Raw genomic sequence first — 15,428 nt, 5'->3', positions numbered from 1 at the left:
TTTTTTGATTTAGTAGAATATAAATCTGCTGTATTTATGTATAAAGTTAGATATAATTTGGTGCCAAGTGGTATTCGGGGTTTGTTTGGTGATCGAGAGGGTGGTTATGGATTGAGGGGCCACCTAAATTTAAAAACTCAGGTTATATGTACAACTAGGAAAAGTTTTTGTATATCTGTGTGTGGGGTAAAATTATGGAATAGATTGGGTGATGATTTAAAAAAAATGTATAAGTGTAAAACAATTTAAGAACAAATAGGTAGGTATTGGATACAGGAAGTGTAATGATATTATCATGATATTATTGGCATATTTATGGGTGGGATATGAATAATTTATTGTATATAATTTGGTTATTAATTGTGTAATTGTGATTTCTGGTTAGAAGGAATGCAGTGATTCGGGGCCGCGGGAATTTAACCAGTGTAGCTGTTTAGCTTAACACTTGAGTTGGGTTAATCATAGTTTGGATTATCAGGGGTAGAACTAGATAAGTATTACTTCTTTCTACTCCTTTGCAAGCATGTAATGATCATTTTCATGAGACATTTTCTTCCTCTTTTTTGGGGGGTTTTTTCTTGTTGTTTTGAGGTATATATTGATCATGATTTCTTTTCCCTTATCTGTTTTATTATATGCTTGGAATAAATAAATAAAAAAAAAAACAACTTTGATTTTAATACATCAGTGCTCTTTCTGGTGGTTAAAAATTGCCCAGCTTTTATTTTGAAAGTAGAGGGAAATGTCTGTGTAATTCAGGTGAAGCTTTGCTTTGTTTCAGTTTATGCTCAGAGGATTCAAAAGTGCAGCTTTGATAATTGCAAGCATGACTGTCCTGTTGCTCGCTCAAATCATCTGTTACATTCACGATTCCTCCCTTGTGTTCAAATGTGATTGCGCTGTTACAAATCCATGTCTGCCTGCTCTCACATTCTGACTTACAAACTGAATAGCGCTTGAAATTTGGTGTGTGTGTTCTCAAACATTTTGGCACTGATACACTTCCATAAACACCCCTCTGCTCCCTTTCACACATGGGAATGGGCCCGAGCCAGAACACTTGGATTGTTTATATAGTGGGGCTGATGGGGAGATTTTCAGCAGACATTCCTGCCTTGTGCTCTTTTCCTGGAAGCAGGTAGGGGCAACACTCAACAGCAGCTGGTCATTGAGATGAGTGAGCATGTGACAGACAACCACCCAAATTAATGAGATTACATGAAACTAAGGAAAAATGAGATTAACCACTGCGGGGTGGAATTATTATGGAACAAATCAGGGATCTGGGTTTGGATGGACAAGGTTTTTGATGGCATTCCTCTGTGTGTGTCAGATATTGATGAGTGCTCCCAGACGCCCGAGATCTGTACATTTGGAACCTGCTCCAACACTGAAGGAGGCTTCACCTGCTTGTGCTCTGAAGGTTTCCAGCTCTCTGCATCTGGACGCAAGTGTATAGGTAATTGGTGTTAGACTTTTCTTGGTCTTTCATGATAGCACACTGTGTCCCAGCTGGTGCTGCTGCTGCCTCAACAAAGTCGAGGATGGCTCTGAACACATCAATTTTCCATTTCCTCACTTGTGTGTGTGTGTGTGTGTGTGTGTGTGTGTGTGTGTGTTTATTAACATCTGTAGTTTCTTGGGTTTGGGTGAGTCCTCTATTAGGGAGTTCCCCTCTGAACACTGAAGGGATGACATCACCAATTCAGTGAGGCAGTTTTGTTTTGAATTTTCACTTTTCTCTCCTGTGTCAGTCAAGTGCTCAACTGAGGGTGGGGGGGATAAACAGAAGGAGCTGGCTGGAGGGTGAACAACATGGGCGGTAAAAGGTTTTCAACAGGAACAACTCTGCCCCAGTGAGAAAACCCTTTTTTTTTTGTTAAAAATGATGATAGACATGAAGACAAAGGAGAAACTCATCATGACAACAGTGATGAAAATTGTGGGTCTTTGTGTACACTCACATTTATGTATATATTTTTTAATCTGTTTAAAAATCATCTCCCAAGCAATCAAAACAAATGTATAGTAGCCCGTCTCCATAAAGAGAAATTTTATTTCATTACTTTAGATAATAAAATTGATACGTAGGACCTTTATTCATTATATTTCTGTATAGATCTGCACACTGGAATAGATTTTCAACTCATTTACTATATTTAGTGTTTCTAAAAAAGCCCAGTAAACCAGTTTATAAGGGCTAATCACTTCTTTCCTCGTACAGTATGCTAGAAAAGCTTTTGTCCTTTTACATCAATACAACATGGAAGCAAAATTATGTAGTGTTTGTTGAGCAACAACCACTGTGGTAATAGGTGATAATTACAGGATAATTGTACTGACACAGTATAAGAGTAGTGCAAAGAGAACACCAGCAAACTGAGTCAATTACACGGCAGTATCTACCTAAGGTTTGATGACATTAGTTATCATTAACCAGCATAAGCTTCTGGTCAGATAAAGTATGACTGGAGGCTTCCTGTGTTAAAATATTCCAATAAAGCACATTATGTGTCATATTTCAATTTCGAATTGCAAAATAAAAATAACCAAGCCTACTGTATGCACATGCAGATGCATATGTGCATGTGCTCGCACACACTTGCACAACAGCTGTGCACAGAGCACCATCATAAATTTCTTTTCCAGAGAGGCTGACAAATCAGTTCCATGGAGGAAAGTAACATGACATTTTTTGACGTTCTGCTCCCAGCACCAGGTGTTCATGTATATGACCCTCGCCTCTGAGCTAGGTGTGTGTGTATGCATGTGTGTGTGATTTATGGTGGTCAGAAAGCTTGTTTGCATTGAGTTCAGTGTAGGTGAGTGCTAGCAGGAGAGTGTGACCATATGTTTTTCATCACGTGTAAGTGCTTCCCTCGTCCAGGAGGAACACAAGCCCTCAGAAGCACAGAGAGAGAGAGAGAGCGATGCAAACACCAACTGACTATAAACTAGCCTCTATCCTCAATACAAACCAAAAAAATCAGCAAATTTGGTTTAAAATTATAACACTAAAAATATCTGTGTTGTATTGTTTGTAGTTTTAGTTAATTTACAGTACATACAGCCTTCAGGTGAGCATACCTCTGTGCTAACCACTGCCATCATCAAGGACTCCACTGGACAAAGCGTTACAATGGAGTCATCACAGAACTATGACCTTATTCTTTTATTATTTACACATTGCTGTTGATTGTTATGTTGAGGGTGAAGAACCCACCTAACGTGAAAAAATGGTCAAAAGTGTGACCCACAACATTTGAATTAACAACTTTTGCTCGCTTTGTGTGTGTGTTAACCCTTAGATATGCGTGTGAGCTACTGTTATACCAAGTTTGATAATGGACGCTGCCTGGTTCCAAAGCCTCAGAACACTTCCAAGGAAGTGTGCTGTTGCACTGGAATGCCAGGCCAAGGCTGGGGAAGCCCCTGTGAAATCTGCCCCAGCAAGGGAGAGGGTGCGTACACATAGACACACACATGCACAATACACACATATCTAGGGCAACTCTCACATGCATGCCAGCTCAAACATGAAATAATTTGTATTATTTCATGATATTTTTGACTTCTCACATCTTATGGTTCCAGAGGGGTATAGTCTTCTTTGTTCCAATCTGGGATATGAGCGGGGGCCAGATGATCACCCAAAAGGTATGTGTGTCATTAACTCTGAATCTTCACTGTCCTGCATTTCTGTTGCAGTTGTGGAATGCACTTCACTTGGTGATGATGTTTTTTTAATTGTAGATATTGATGAATGCATCAATGACCCTTGTGTTAATGGACAGTGCATCAACACAGACGGCTCCTTCCGTTGTGAATGTTCCATGGGATACCGTCTGGACATCAGTGGAGTCAGATGTGAAGGCCAGTTTGCTCACTGTTTTGTTATCTCAGTGTCTGCTTATCCTCATCTTCTTCCTCTCTTTGTCTTTGCCAGACTTCCTCACAGAGTCACCCCCCTGATAGATGTTAATTAAACACTGACATGATTAACGTAACTGTCTTCATTACAGACATTAATGAGTGTGACATTGGCAGCCCATGTGGCAACGGCACATGCACTAATGCCATTGGTGGGTTTGAGTGCGCATGTGATGACGGCTTTGAACCAGGACCAATGATGAGCTGTGAAGGTATATGAGCTTATATATGCGCTCACACTTCCACCATGCAGTCTTCATAGTCTTGTATTACCACTTTAACTCGTTGCCTTCTGTTCCTTGTCCAGATATCAACGAATGCGCTCAGAATCCCCTACTGTGTGCCTTCCGCTGTGTAAATGTAGTTGGCTCGTATGAGTGTAAATGTCCCACAGGCTATGTACTGCGTGAGGACAAGAGGATGTGTAAAGGTAAAAGCTAAAGCTAAATGACTCACCAATACACTCTGCTGTCTCTGCTGTAGTCCATTTACAGAAAAGCATTGGTAGAAAATCATTCCCGCATAGAGACATGCTGATGTCATCTATAAAGTTACATAACACACTATCTCAGTAAGATCTTCAAGTGTTTTCTGTCTCAGATAAACTTAAAACATTCTCTGGAAACTGTAACTGGCAAAGTCTCTATTTATACCTCCACACAGTCAGATAACTTGGGCACCATGGCAACAGTTGTATTTGGAGTGAAGCGCTGAGACAGGAGGAAGCTGTCAGTGTCTATAGCGTCACTGTTTATGTTAAAGCTCCAAACAGACCACCAACTCTCCCATTCCAGGCCTGTTAGCACTTCAAAGCTCAGTGCTGGGTGGTTAGATTAAACTCTGGAGTACTGCAGGGTTTGTGTGTGTCTGTGTTACATCACTGGTGCATCCTCTTACCCTGTGCTGTTTGTCTTCCAGACCAGAATGAGTGTGAAGATGGTATAGATGATTGTGCCAGCAGAGGCATGACCTGCAAGAACCTGATTGGTACATACATGTGCATCTGTTCCCCTGGATACACACGCCTGCCCAGCGGAGAGGGTTGCATGGGTAAGATGAGCAAAGTGTCTCACCTTATGAAATAATGAACAGTTATTTGAGATTAAAGCCTCAAATCTTGGCTTTACTTTGCATGAAATAAGTGGTGTGGAGAGGGAAGAGGAGGGGCATTGCAGGCCAATGGAAATGACTCACACATAACTATTAAAGGAGAGGAATGTGTTGACATTGTTTGCAAACAACTGACACAAGAATATGACGTGTTAAAGGGTGATAAGAAATTCTCTATGATGTGTAGGCTTTCTGGTTGACAGTAGCTTAGTTTCATCAAACCCTGTGTAGGGTAAAAGATTATAGCCCACACACTGATTTGATGCTCCACAGAATAATTCTTATTCAGGCCAAGCTGCTGCACCAGCGATATTTCAACATCAAGTCTTCATCAGGTATTTACAGCTTGTGTTCTGACCTGACATACTGTACATATACAGTAAGGATGGTTCGAGATAAGTCAGATCCATGCAGAGTTGATCACTGGGATCGGCACACGGTTAGTTTTCTGTCTGACTTGATCTTGACTCATAATGTTTTCGTAGGCAACAATATTTTCACGAGCTCAAGGTGGCTGCAGTTTTGCAGCCAGGCACTGCAGTTGCTCTCCGCTGACTGAAAGCGCTCAGGGCACCAGGCTCTCAGCCGATCTGAAAGCAGATTGGTTTAGATTCTGGATTGTGTTGCAGGTATCAGGATTGAAGTGAGTGTTTATTTTGAACAAAGAAAAAAATTGATAATGTGATGCTGTATTGTTTTCAGTGTAATACAGGACACAGATGATTTACAAATCACTGTTTTCACTTTTAATTTTGATTTTACATACTGTCCCAACTTTTTCTGATTTGAGGTTGTATCTGACAGATCCACAATGAAAAGGTTTACTGATTAATATTATGAATTTATTTACGGTATGTAGTTTTATGTCAAATCAATTTGACATACATTTTCATGCAAAATATTTGAGCAATATGGAGATTGACGTAGATTATCATTTTATTACTCACCCACCCACATAGAAGAACATCATTAAAACAACAAGCTGGAAAGTTTGCTTTGATGACATTTTATTAAATCAGAATTAGGTTTAACAGGATGAGTGCCTCGGTGACTTTCTGTACAGATTGTGAAGGCTGCTGGAAAGCTCATTTGTCCCTTGTGACTGCGGAGTTTTGTCACCACCTGTGCTGCCTGCTCTTATCCACTTACCAGGCGAGGCACAGTACTTCTCAAATGAACCTTTTGTATACTTCAAACTGATGTCCAGTGTGACAGCACACCCAGACCAATCAGCATAAAAAATGGGGTTATGTTTTTGTGCTGATTGGTCTGGGTGTGCTGTCACACCTGACATCAGTTTGAAGGGGACTACAAGCATGTCAGTAAGAACACAAGCTGTAAATATCTGAGGAAGACAAACTTGAAATGTTGGTGTGACTGCTTGTCCTGAATAAAAATTATTTGCTGGAGCATTATATCAGTGTGTGGGCTCTACTCTTTTTACTCTACTAGTGTTTCTCCTTGGCCTATGCATTATACTTCAAACTGATGTCCAGTGTGACAGCACACCCAGACCAATCAGCACAAAAAATGGGGTTATGTTTTTGTGCTGATTGATCTGGGTGTGCTGTCACACCTGACATCAGTTTGAAGGGGACTACAAGCATGTCAGTAAGAACACAAGCTGGCCCTCCTTATTTATACCTCTGGCAGACACTCCACCGTCGCTGGAGCATTTACTTACCCAAAGTACTTACCCTATGTACTTTAATTACTGTAACTCGCATACCCTGACCCATTGTCATGGTATGTATGAGTCGTATTCTGTTTTCCATGCTGACAGTTCCTGTGCTGTGGACCTCTGTGTTTGTTTTTGTCCATGAGGTTAGCCAGACACTACTTGTTTTATCCAAGCTGACAGTTCCTGTGCTGTGGACCTCTGTGTTTGTTTTTGTCCATGAGGTTAGCCAGACACTACTTGTTTTATCCAAGCTGACAGTTCCTGTGCTGTGGAAAACCGTTTTGTTCGTCTGTCTGTTTTATCATTGTACCTGTTTGTCCTGTTTCCCTCTGCCGTCTTTGCTCAGCCCTGGTGTTATATGTATTCATTGACTCTCTTCCTTTTGTAATCCCCACCATTAAACCATCATTTGTACTAGCACCTGGGTCAGCAGTTTTGAGTCCAACCCCAGTTCTCCCTAACCCTCCTGGTGAGGGGGACTAACCATAACAATGCACCTGATGCAAAGAAGTTTGTTTTGGAGCCCTCCTTGCATTTAATTAATTTATCATTTCCCGTGTTAAAAAATGTTTTGTTTTTTTTTTTTCATTTTATCTTGACACTGTTCATCTCTTTATGTTTGTATTAGATCTGAATGAGTGCACAGCCAAACCAGGCATCTGTAAGAACGGCCGTTGTGAGAACACAGTAGGAAGCTACCGCTGTAAATGTGACCAAGGTTTCGTTGCGAATCCCACACAGACTGAATGTATTGGTATGTACATTGTTATTAATATATCTTGCTCTTACTGTGGTTTTTCTAACTTCACTTATTTAAAATTTGTGTCAGTTTTTATCAGGATCTGTTGTGTGTTTGCTAACTCTTTAATTAGCTCAGGAATTCAAAAGTTTGTAACCTTTAGATGTCACAAATTGTTAAATTAATTCAACCACTTCTAATCATTGTGAGCAGGACATGGGTTTCATGAATGTTGAAATGATTTCCTCTCTGTCTCACTCACCCATATAAATATTTTTTTCCAGGAAGATAACCAAAATGACACATTTTAATGCTGTTATATTTGAATAAATGTTATTCTACTGAATCTTGGCTAGCTAGGTGAAGAAGTAGTTTGCAACTCAATGGGAATTTAACCGTTCCATGACAATCTCCACTGTCTGGTTATAAACCATGTATTTGTTACTGTCAAGATAGAGGTAAGGAAATCCTTTCAATGCCTGCCTCCCTAATCTAAATATATACTTCTGGGTAGCTGTGACTTGCTGAACTCAGTGAGAAAATCTCCAGAGAGACTTTGTAAGCTCTGTGGTTCTATGGCTATCTCGCTCCTCACAGATAGTATAGATAGAGCAGTGTGGGTAATCTATTTATGTCTGGTCCCGTCTGGGTGGTTTGCTTTCCTCAGACCCACCTATTTTTTTGTCCGCCTGTCTGTTTTCTTGCTCTCACGTTCCTTTCAATGTGTCCCCCACCCTCCAGATAACCGGGAAGGCTTCTGTTTCACTGAAGTTCTGACCACTCTGTGTCAGATGACTTCTAGTAACAGGAACATGGTCACCAAGTCGGAGTGCTGCTGCGATGGAGGCAGAGGCTGGGGCAATAACTGCGAGCTCTGCCCCTTGCCAGGGACCGCCCAGTACAAGAAGATGTGTCCTCTGGGACCTGGATACACCACTGATGGCAGAGGTATATTTCTGCTGAAGAGACCTGAGTTTAAATTAAATGTCACTGAGGAAAAACCGACCAAAAAAAAGCAGAAATGTTTCTGTACTTTTGTGTGTGTCTTTTCCAGTATTTTGATATTTTCTTCACTTATACAGGTAAAGCTAATGTTTTCAAAACTATATATTAAATCTAAAATTGTTAAATTCTTGTTTAGCAGTTTAAATAAACTGCTTTTCCATAAAATAGCCATAAACCATGAGTCAAGTGTGTTATATGATTAAATATTAGACCTCATGTAGCCCGGCAACCCCTATTTTATATTATTTTCATTTATAGTAAGCTTGATTAAACAAGTTGGAATAAATTTAAAACCCCGTCTTGGTTTTCCTATGCATTTGAGATTTAAATCCTGCCTGCAGAAAAGCTATCAGCAGGTGAAACCCACAAGACGACAAATAAAGATGAATATTGTGAAAAGGAAAATTAGAAATTTTGCATTAAAACATCCATATGTGTCCCAGTCTGTGCCAGCTGGCTGTGTTTTTAAAAAGGGTCTAGTCTTTCAACTCCATTATCATAGTAAGGTAGTGGACAGTGTCAAAACATAAAGCAGGGAATTGTTTAGGGTGATGGAATACCTCAACAGGTTTTGTGTCTCTCCAAGTTAATATTCTGTGTACTGAAACGACTGGAAACCAACCCCGGTGAACTGCTGCCTGAGAAGTAGGATATTGGTTGTTAGGCTTTGTAAATGTGCCAGCAGTAATACAGTATGTACACATTATACTTTTTGAGTTGCAATTATTGGTTTTTAAATTAACAGGTGGTTTTTGTTGGCTGACAAAATGAATTGAAAAGCATCAATTTTTACCTTAAAATCAATGCTTGATACAACATCCCTAAGATTGTGCACAATTTGAACACACTCATTACTCACTATTAAAATCTAGTTATTGGCAATTTGTTCACTAAAAAGAATCAAGACTTGGGGCATGCATGCTCTGTTATTCCCAGTCAGCTGGTAATTCAGTTATGGTAAGTTTATCTGGAGCTAACTTTTCTTATTTCTCTCCAGACATCGATGAATGTCGTGTCATGGGGAACTTGTGCAAGAATGGTCAGTGTATCAACACTCTGGGCTCCTATAGCTGCACCTGCAAACCTGGCTTCACTACTGACATCAGTGGCACACTGTGCTTGGGTAAGACTTGATTTCACCTCCAGCACTTAAACCTTACGCGCTCTTCCTACCATGCCAACCTCCCTTTTTCATTCATGCTGTCTAATAAAAGGCTGAAAATGCGGGGGCTGCCCACACACTCCTCTGAAAAGTGCAGCCCAAGCCTGTCTGTCTTATCATCTCCCCTTATTGAATTTCTGGTAATCAAACTCTCTCTCTGACTCGCGTCACCCTGCTCCTCTCCCTCTAGATGTGGATGAGTGTGTGCAAGCGCCAAAGCCTTGTAACTTCATCTGTAAAAACACAGAGGGAAGCTATCTGTGTTCCTGCCCACGTGGATACATCCTACAAGAAGATGGGAAGAGCTGCAAAGGTGACACAGCGAAAGAAAACCTCTAAATATTCAAGAGCATACCACAGTGACATAGCTTCCAGGTTAGAGCTAAGTGGGCTGGGCTCTCTGCCAGTGTTCTGCTCACTGTCCCGGTAATTTGAAATAGTGTGCTCATGAACATGTACTGTACATCCAGGGCCTTTGGCACAGCGCATCTGTCTGTATCTGTTTATCAGGCTTGTTTGTAAGTCTAAACAAGTGGGCGCATGGGGTTCAGGTTTTAGGGCTTCTTTTATCTTATCATAGCTTTCATTTCACCCTCTATAGTTCCCCTCTGTGTTTCCACTGTCTAATTCATCTGCAGTTCATCTGTAGGTCAGTGACTGTAGAAGGACTGGAATTGGACTCAGAAATGAGCAGCCTCAGTACAGTGGTATATGTGGTGGTCTGACATAGCAACCACAGTATATTTAATGCACAGTATACTACTAAGCAGTTTTAGCTTCACTGTTAAATTTATATTTTACATTGTTATTTTCTTTTTTCAGATCTGGATGAGTGTTCGACCAAACAACATAATTGTCAGTTCTTATGTGTTAACACCATCGGTGGGTTCACTTGCAAATGTCCTCCAGGCTTCACCCAGCATCATACCGCTTGCATCGGTAAAGACACACATGCAGATTATAGATCTACAGCATGTTATATTTTGTAACTAGAAATGCTTTTTGGTCCACAGGCTACAGGGCACACTTTTAGAAATTACATTGTTCTGAACTTTGAGAAACTACATCATAATATTGAGATTTGCATAGATTTCAATCACAACAGTCATATTCTGGTGATATTTCACAATGTAATCTAAAGTCAAGGCTCAGTCACTACCTTTTTCTAAGAAAGGCTTTCCTGGACATTAGTTTTAGATTATTTTTGGCAAACTATTGTTCCTAAGGTCAAGAATTCACATTCGTGTTTGTCGTCAGCTCTTCTTGACTGAGACTGGCTCCATTGGTGACAGGTTTTATTCTTAAACTCCTGCAGAGTGTGAGGTTTTTGCAGCAGCTGTCTGTAGTGATTTGCCCTGTTTTTCAAGACTAGTGCTGATTCTCCAAAAACTTGAGTAGCTCAGCACATCCAATTACCCTTGTCTGAACTTTTCCTTCTCTCTGTGTAGATAACAATGAATGTTCAACGGACCCTAATTTGTGCAGCTCCAATGGTGTTTGCCAGAACACTCCGGGGAGCTTCACTTGCGAGTGCCAGCGGGGATTCTCATTAGATCCTAATGGGCAAACCTGCGAAGGTCAAACAATTCATAGCGACCTCAGTATCAGCTGATTAATTACAGAAAATAGGCTCTTACAGTAGTCTTTATGTGTGTATGTTTGTTCCTGACAGATATGGATGAGTGTGATGGCAGTCACAGGTGTCAGCATGGCTGTCAGAACTTAGTGGGTGGATACAGGTGCAGCTGTCCACAAGGCTACCTGCAGCACTACCAGTGGAACCAGTGTGTGGGTGAGAAATACCACTAGTCTTTGTATCAGCAAATAAAAATTATTTCCTTCCCTTCATTTTCTTTTCCTTTTCACCTGGTGACTTGGTTAACCAAGTATGTACAACCCAGCCTTGATGTTCTGGACTACAGTCTGACTTTTTAAAACAAGTTATCAGTTCCTCACCTATTTCCTGCCACTATTAATATATATACAGTAAATGTGTCTGAAATGTTTTTCCTTTTCAATCCTCTTCTTATTGTGGTAAAATCATGAGCAAAGGAAATGTTACATTAAAACTAAATGCTTAATATCCTACTTAGAGAAGGCCTACACTAATATATTTATCCTGAAAGGTTGATGAAAGTAGCTCACTAAAGGGACAATGTGAAAACGAAATAGGGACAAAAACCAAGTAAAAGAGTGGTACAACACCCAAATCTGCAAGAACAAAATAATGAGAAATAGCTCAGGCATAGACAAAGTAATTGTGTGGTACAGTGTTTGTGTGTCTTGGTTTGGTTTGAATCTCTCTGTGTTTACAACATTCGTAGCAGACCATTGCTGTTTTTGTCCTTTAACTGGAATGACCTCTTGTTTATTTCTCATCAACTTCCTGTGACCCAGATGAGAACGAGTGTTTGAACAGCCAGATCTGTGGGGGAGCGTCATGCCACAACACCCTGGGGAGCTTCCGCTGTCTCTGCCCCACTGGCTTCAACTACGAGCAAACCGGCGGAGGCTGCGCAGACATCAATGAGTGCTCCACCAGCCAGAACCCCTGCAAGTTTGGCTGCTCAAACACAGATGGGGGCTACCTCTGTGCATGTCCACCCGGGTACTTCCGTGCAGGACAAGGGTACGTGAGCGGACAGCTGTGTGTGAAAGCTGTCTGTGGATGTTTCTTGTTGACTGATGGTTTTGTCTTTGTTTCAGGCACTGTGTCACAGGTATGGGCTTTCCTGGTGGCAGCTCCAGCAGTGGACAGGGAGTTGAGGTAGATGATGATAATTCTCTGTCTCCTGAGGCCTGCTATGAATGTAAGATCAATGGCTATCCCAAGAAAGGACGCCAACGTCGCAGCACCAACTCAACACAGGTGGATCCTGTGGAAGGCATTCAGGTAATCAGTCTTGTCTGTATGCAGGGCTGTGGCTACATGGAGCAGACGCTCATAGTGGCAGGTAAAACTTGCAGAAAGTATAACTGAACAAATAAAGCGATTTTCCAAAAGTTAGAAACTATCTTGTTGGTTTCTGGTTGAAATTATCTCAGGGTGGTAGGGGGTGTACTCAGGGCTAGGGGTGTGATGAGATCTCGCGATATTAAAACATGATATTTCTCGTTGAGGTAAAAGCTGCCTCGCAATAGCGGTACATAACAGAACCAGAGCATTCCAGCAAAAACACAACTTTTTAGTAACAACCTGTTTAGTACCCAGCATTAATGAAAATGCGTGGCGTGTTGTCATTGTGTGTTAATTGTGGCCCAAATTCAACACTGAATAGCAGTGAATGCTCATACTAACAAGGTAAACAAATATCTTCTTCCTATGGGCATCTACATCCCGATTGTCACCCTGTACATGATAGGTCCATGTAGCGCGTTTGCTGGAAGATGTCACTGTGCGGTGCAGTGTGAGTGAAAATAGCACAGAAGGTCACACACAACTTCAGTTAGAAGCTTAGGTATAGTTCATGCAGTTATAAGATCTTTTACAGTGCCTGCATATTGTTGTCTTTTACTGCATATGATAATTCATACTTACATACAAAGCAGAACTGAAGTGACAGACATTACAAGATGATTAGTTAAAACATTTCAAAATGCACCTGCAGTGTTTTGCGACTTTCTCCAATCATATGTCATTGAAGATTTGTTAAAATATCATCTCAATCTCATGAACCCAATATCACGTATGGTATCGTGAGTATATCATCACACCCTTCCTCAGGATCTGCTAAAAATCCTGCCAACAGCTACTGTATGTATGTACAGTGTGTATATTTATTGCCAATTGTCTTGTTACCTCTCGATTAATGACAGGAAAGATACTGTACTGAGGGTTACATATCAGTTTCACACTTTCTTTCTGTAGCTGACTGAGGAGAAAATCAGTTTGGCCAGTGTGGACATCGAGGACACCCTGAGGTTACACCTGAACATCAGTGACATGAGTAACCGTGACCACATTCTCGAGTTTACCCCAGCCTTATCCACCCTCAGTGACCATGTGCGCTATAGCATTGACTATGGAAATGAAGAAGGCTACTTCAAGATCAACCAGAGAGAGGGTGTCAGCTACCTGCATCTGACCAAGAAGAAGGTCCTCCCCCCAGGGGCGTACTACCTTCAGATCAGTAGCATGCCCCTGTACAGGAAGAAGGAGCTGGCCGAGTTGGAGGACCGACATGATAAAGACTACCTCACAGGACAGCTGGGAGACATACTGAAGATGAGGGTGCAGATCATCCTCCATTAACCATTACAAGACTCAGATGGGTAGATGTTGCCAGCAGCTGCTAATCCAGTGTCAGGCTCACACTTCCCAAAAAGGCCAAACATTGGACTCTGGATTAGTGGTTTGGGGCAACTTCTACCTGATCCAACAGGGACAAGAGCTCACCACCAAAGAGACCAGAGGGGGGTGGGGGGAGGAACTGTCGTTTGATTGCCAAAGATGATTCTACACATAGATACAGTTTCTGTGGAATACCAGCTGAACAAGGGAGTATGTTTTTTTTTTTTTTTTTGTTTTTTTTTATTTTTTTGTGGAAACCCACTGAAAAAAAGGGGGTTTTTTTTTTTTTTTTTTTTTTTTTTTTTTTAACTTCAGCTATGTGTAAAGCACTATTCTGTGAGTGACAATGGTTTTTAATTGTAGGGTTTAATGTTCTATAATGATATGTGGAATCAGTTGCCATTTTTAAGGGCATGTGGACTGCAGAAAGCTTTAAAGACTGTTTTGTGGAAGGGTGAGTCCCAGTAGTCTGAAATAAATTCATTTCCTCCCCTCAGGTAAATGACTGAACAAACCTGGATACATTAAAGTAAATGCATCTCTCCTTCCCCAGATATTAATTTAATGGAGTGAATATGAAAAAAAGATTGAGAATGGTTAGGAGAGGAAAGAAACTCAATATGGACTATAGAGATGTAGCCATGTCTGAGCGTGAATGACTCCTGTTGCATATTTCAAGTGCTTTTCCATCTTTCCTATGGACTAGAATAATGCATATTTACTGGTGCTAGCAATGCTACCAAATAACTTCTGAGTGCACTTTGCTCCTATACAAATAGTAAAGATTCTATGTTCTGATTCCATGTCTTTGCAACCGTAACAGCTAGCTTCATAGCCTGTTCGCTCTCCCCTTATACTCAATGTAAATTGTGTTTATACTGTAATAATCAATGGCAAGTTTTATCTATGAAGAATTTGTAAAGTAGACAAAGCCCTTGAAATGGAGGGCTTTGTAATGGTGCTTATAAATGACCAACTACTTCCTTTGTAAGCTGTGTATACATTCACACACAACACACATTGATGATGCCAAACCTGGGCCTTAATGATTATGCACTGAGGTCTTCGTGGCCACATCCTCTCACAAGTACAATCAGTGCTGCATTGCCACGGACCAGTCTGTTCTGTGTTCACATCAGTGAGGGTTTAGCTGTAAATTCACAATAAAACATTTTTGGTATATGTGTATTCACTGCTGTGCTCTCGCCTTTATCCAGCTTGATCTATCCTATTTTAGCTAAGTCCAACACCCAGGTTGTGTTAGATATTCTTTTTTAGTCACATGCAACATGATAATTTGAGTGTTTTAGCTAGTGTAGATCCCACTATACCAACTTCTCCACTGAAGCCAAGCTTGGGTTTATTCACTAGGCTAAGACACAGTTGTTGTCCTGCACTGCCCCCATGTGGACACTTAGAAAGTTATATTTTTATAGTTTCTGGAGGGTCAAACAAATGTTCAGTGGGACTCAAAACTGTTACTAAGAGCTTGTTAGGTGGCATTCCCAGC

General features: G+C 40.9%; 1 protein-coding gene across 1 annotated transcript in view; it reads left to right on the top strand.

Moving 5' to 3' along the window:
• Positions 1 to 13,883, top strand: part of fbn1 (fibrillin 1) — a 62,655-nt gene extending 48,772 nt beyond the window's left edge. Inside the window, 17 exon segments of the mRNA XM_020605778.1 lie at positions 1,334 to 1,459; positions 3,309 to 3,461; positions 3,595 to 3,657; positions 3,754 to 3,873; positions 4,023 to 4,142; positions 4,238 to 4,360; positions 4,849 to 4,980; positions 7,350 to 7,475; positions 8,202 to 8,408; positions 9,463 to 9,588; positions 9,818 to 9,940; positions 10,450 to 10,566; positions 11,076 to 11,204; positions 11,300 to 11,419; positions 12,025 to 12,256; positions 12,334 to 12,520; positions 13,496 to 13,883. Of these exon segments, the coding sequence (XP_020461434.1) occupies positions 1,334 to 1,459; positions 3,309 to 3,461; positions 3,595 to 3,657; positions 3,754 to 3,873; positions 4,023 to 4,142; positions 4,238 to 4,360; positions 4,849 to 4,980; positions 7,350 to 7,475; positions 8,202 to 8,408; positions 9,463 to 9,588; positions 9,818 to 9,940; positions 10,450 to 10,566; positions 11,076 to 11,204; positions 11,300 to 11,419; positions 12,025 to 12,256; positions 12,334 to 12,520; positions 13,496 to 13,879 (2,588 nt within the window). The 3' untranslated portion in view covers positions 13,880 to 13,883.
• The last annotated feature ends 1,545 nt before the right edge of the window (positions 13,884 to 15,428 follow it).

Source organism: Monopterus albus, unplaced genomic scaffold (genome assembly GCF_001952655.1).
Source record: "Monopterus albus unplaced genomic scaffold, M_albus_1.0 scaffold72.1, whole genome shotgun sequence".
Lineage (NCBI taxonomy): Eukaryota > Metazoa > Chordata > Actinopteri > Synbranchiformes > Synbranchidae > Monopterus > Monopterus albus.
The sequence above is the reverse complement of the archived record's forward strand: the minus strand, read 5'-3'. Positions and strand labels throughout refer to the sequence as shown.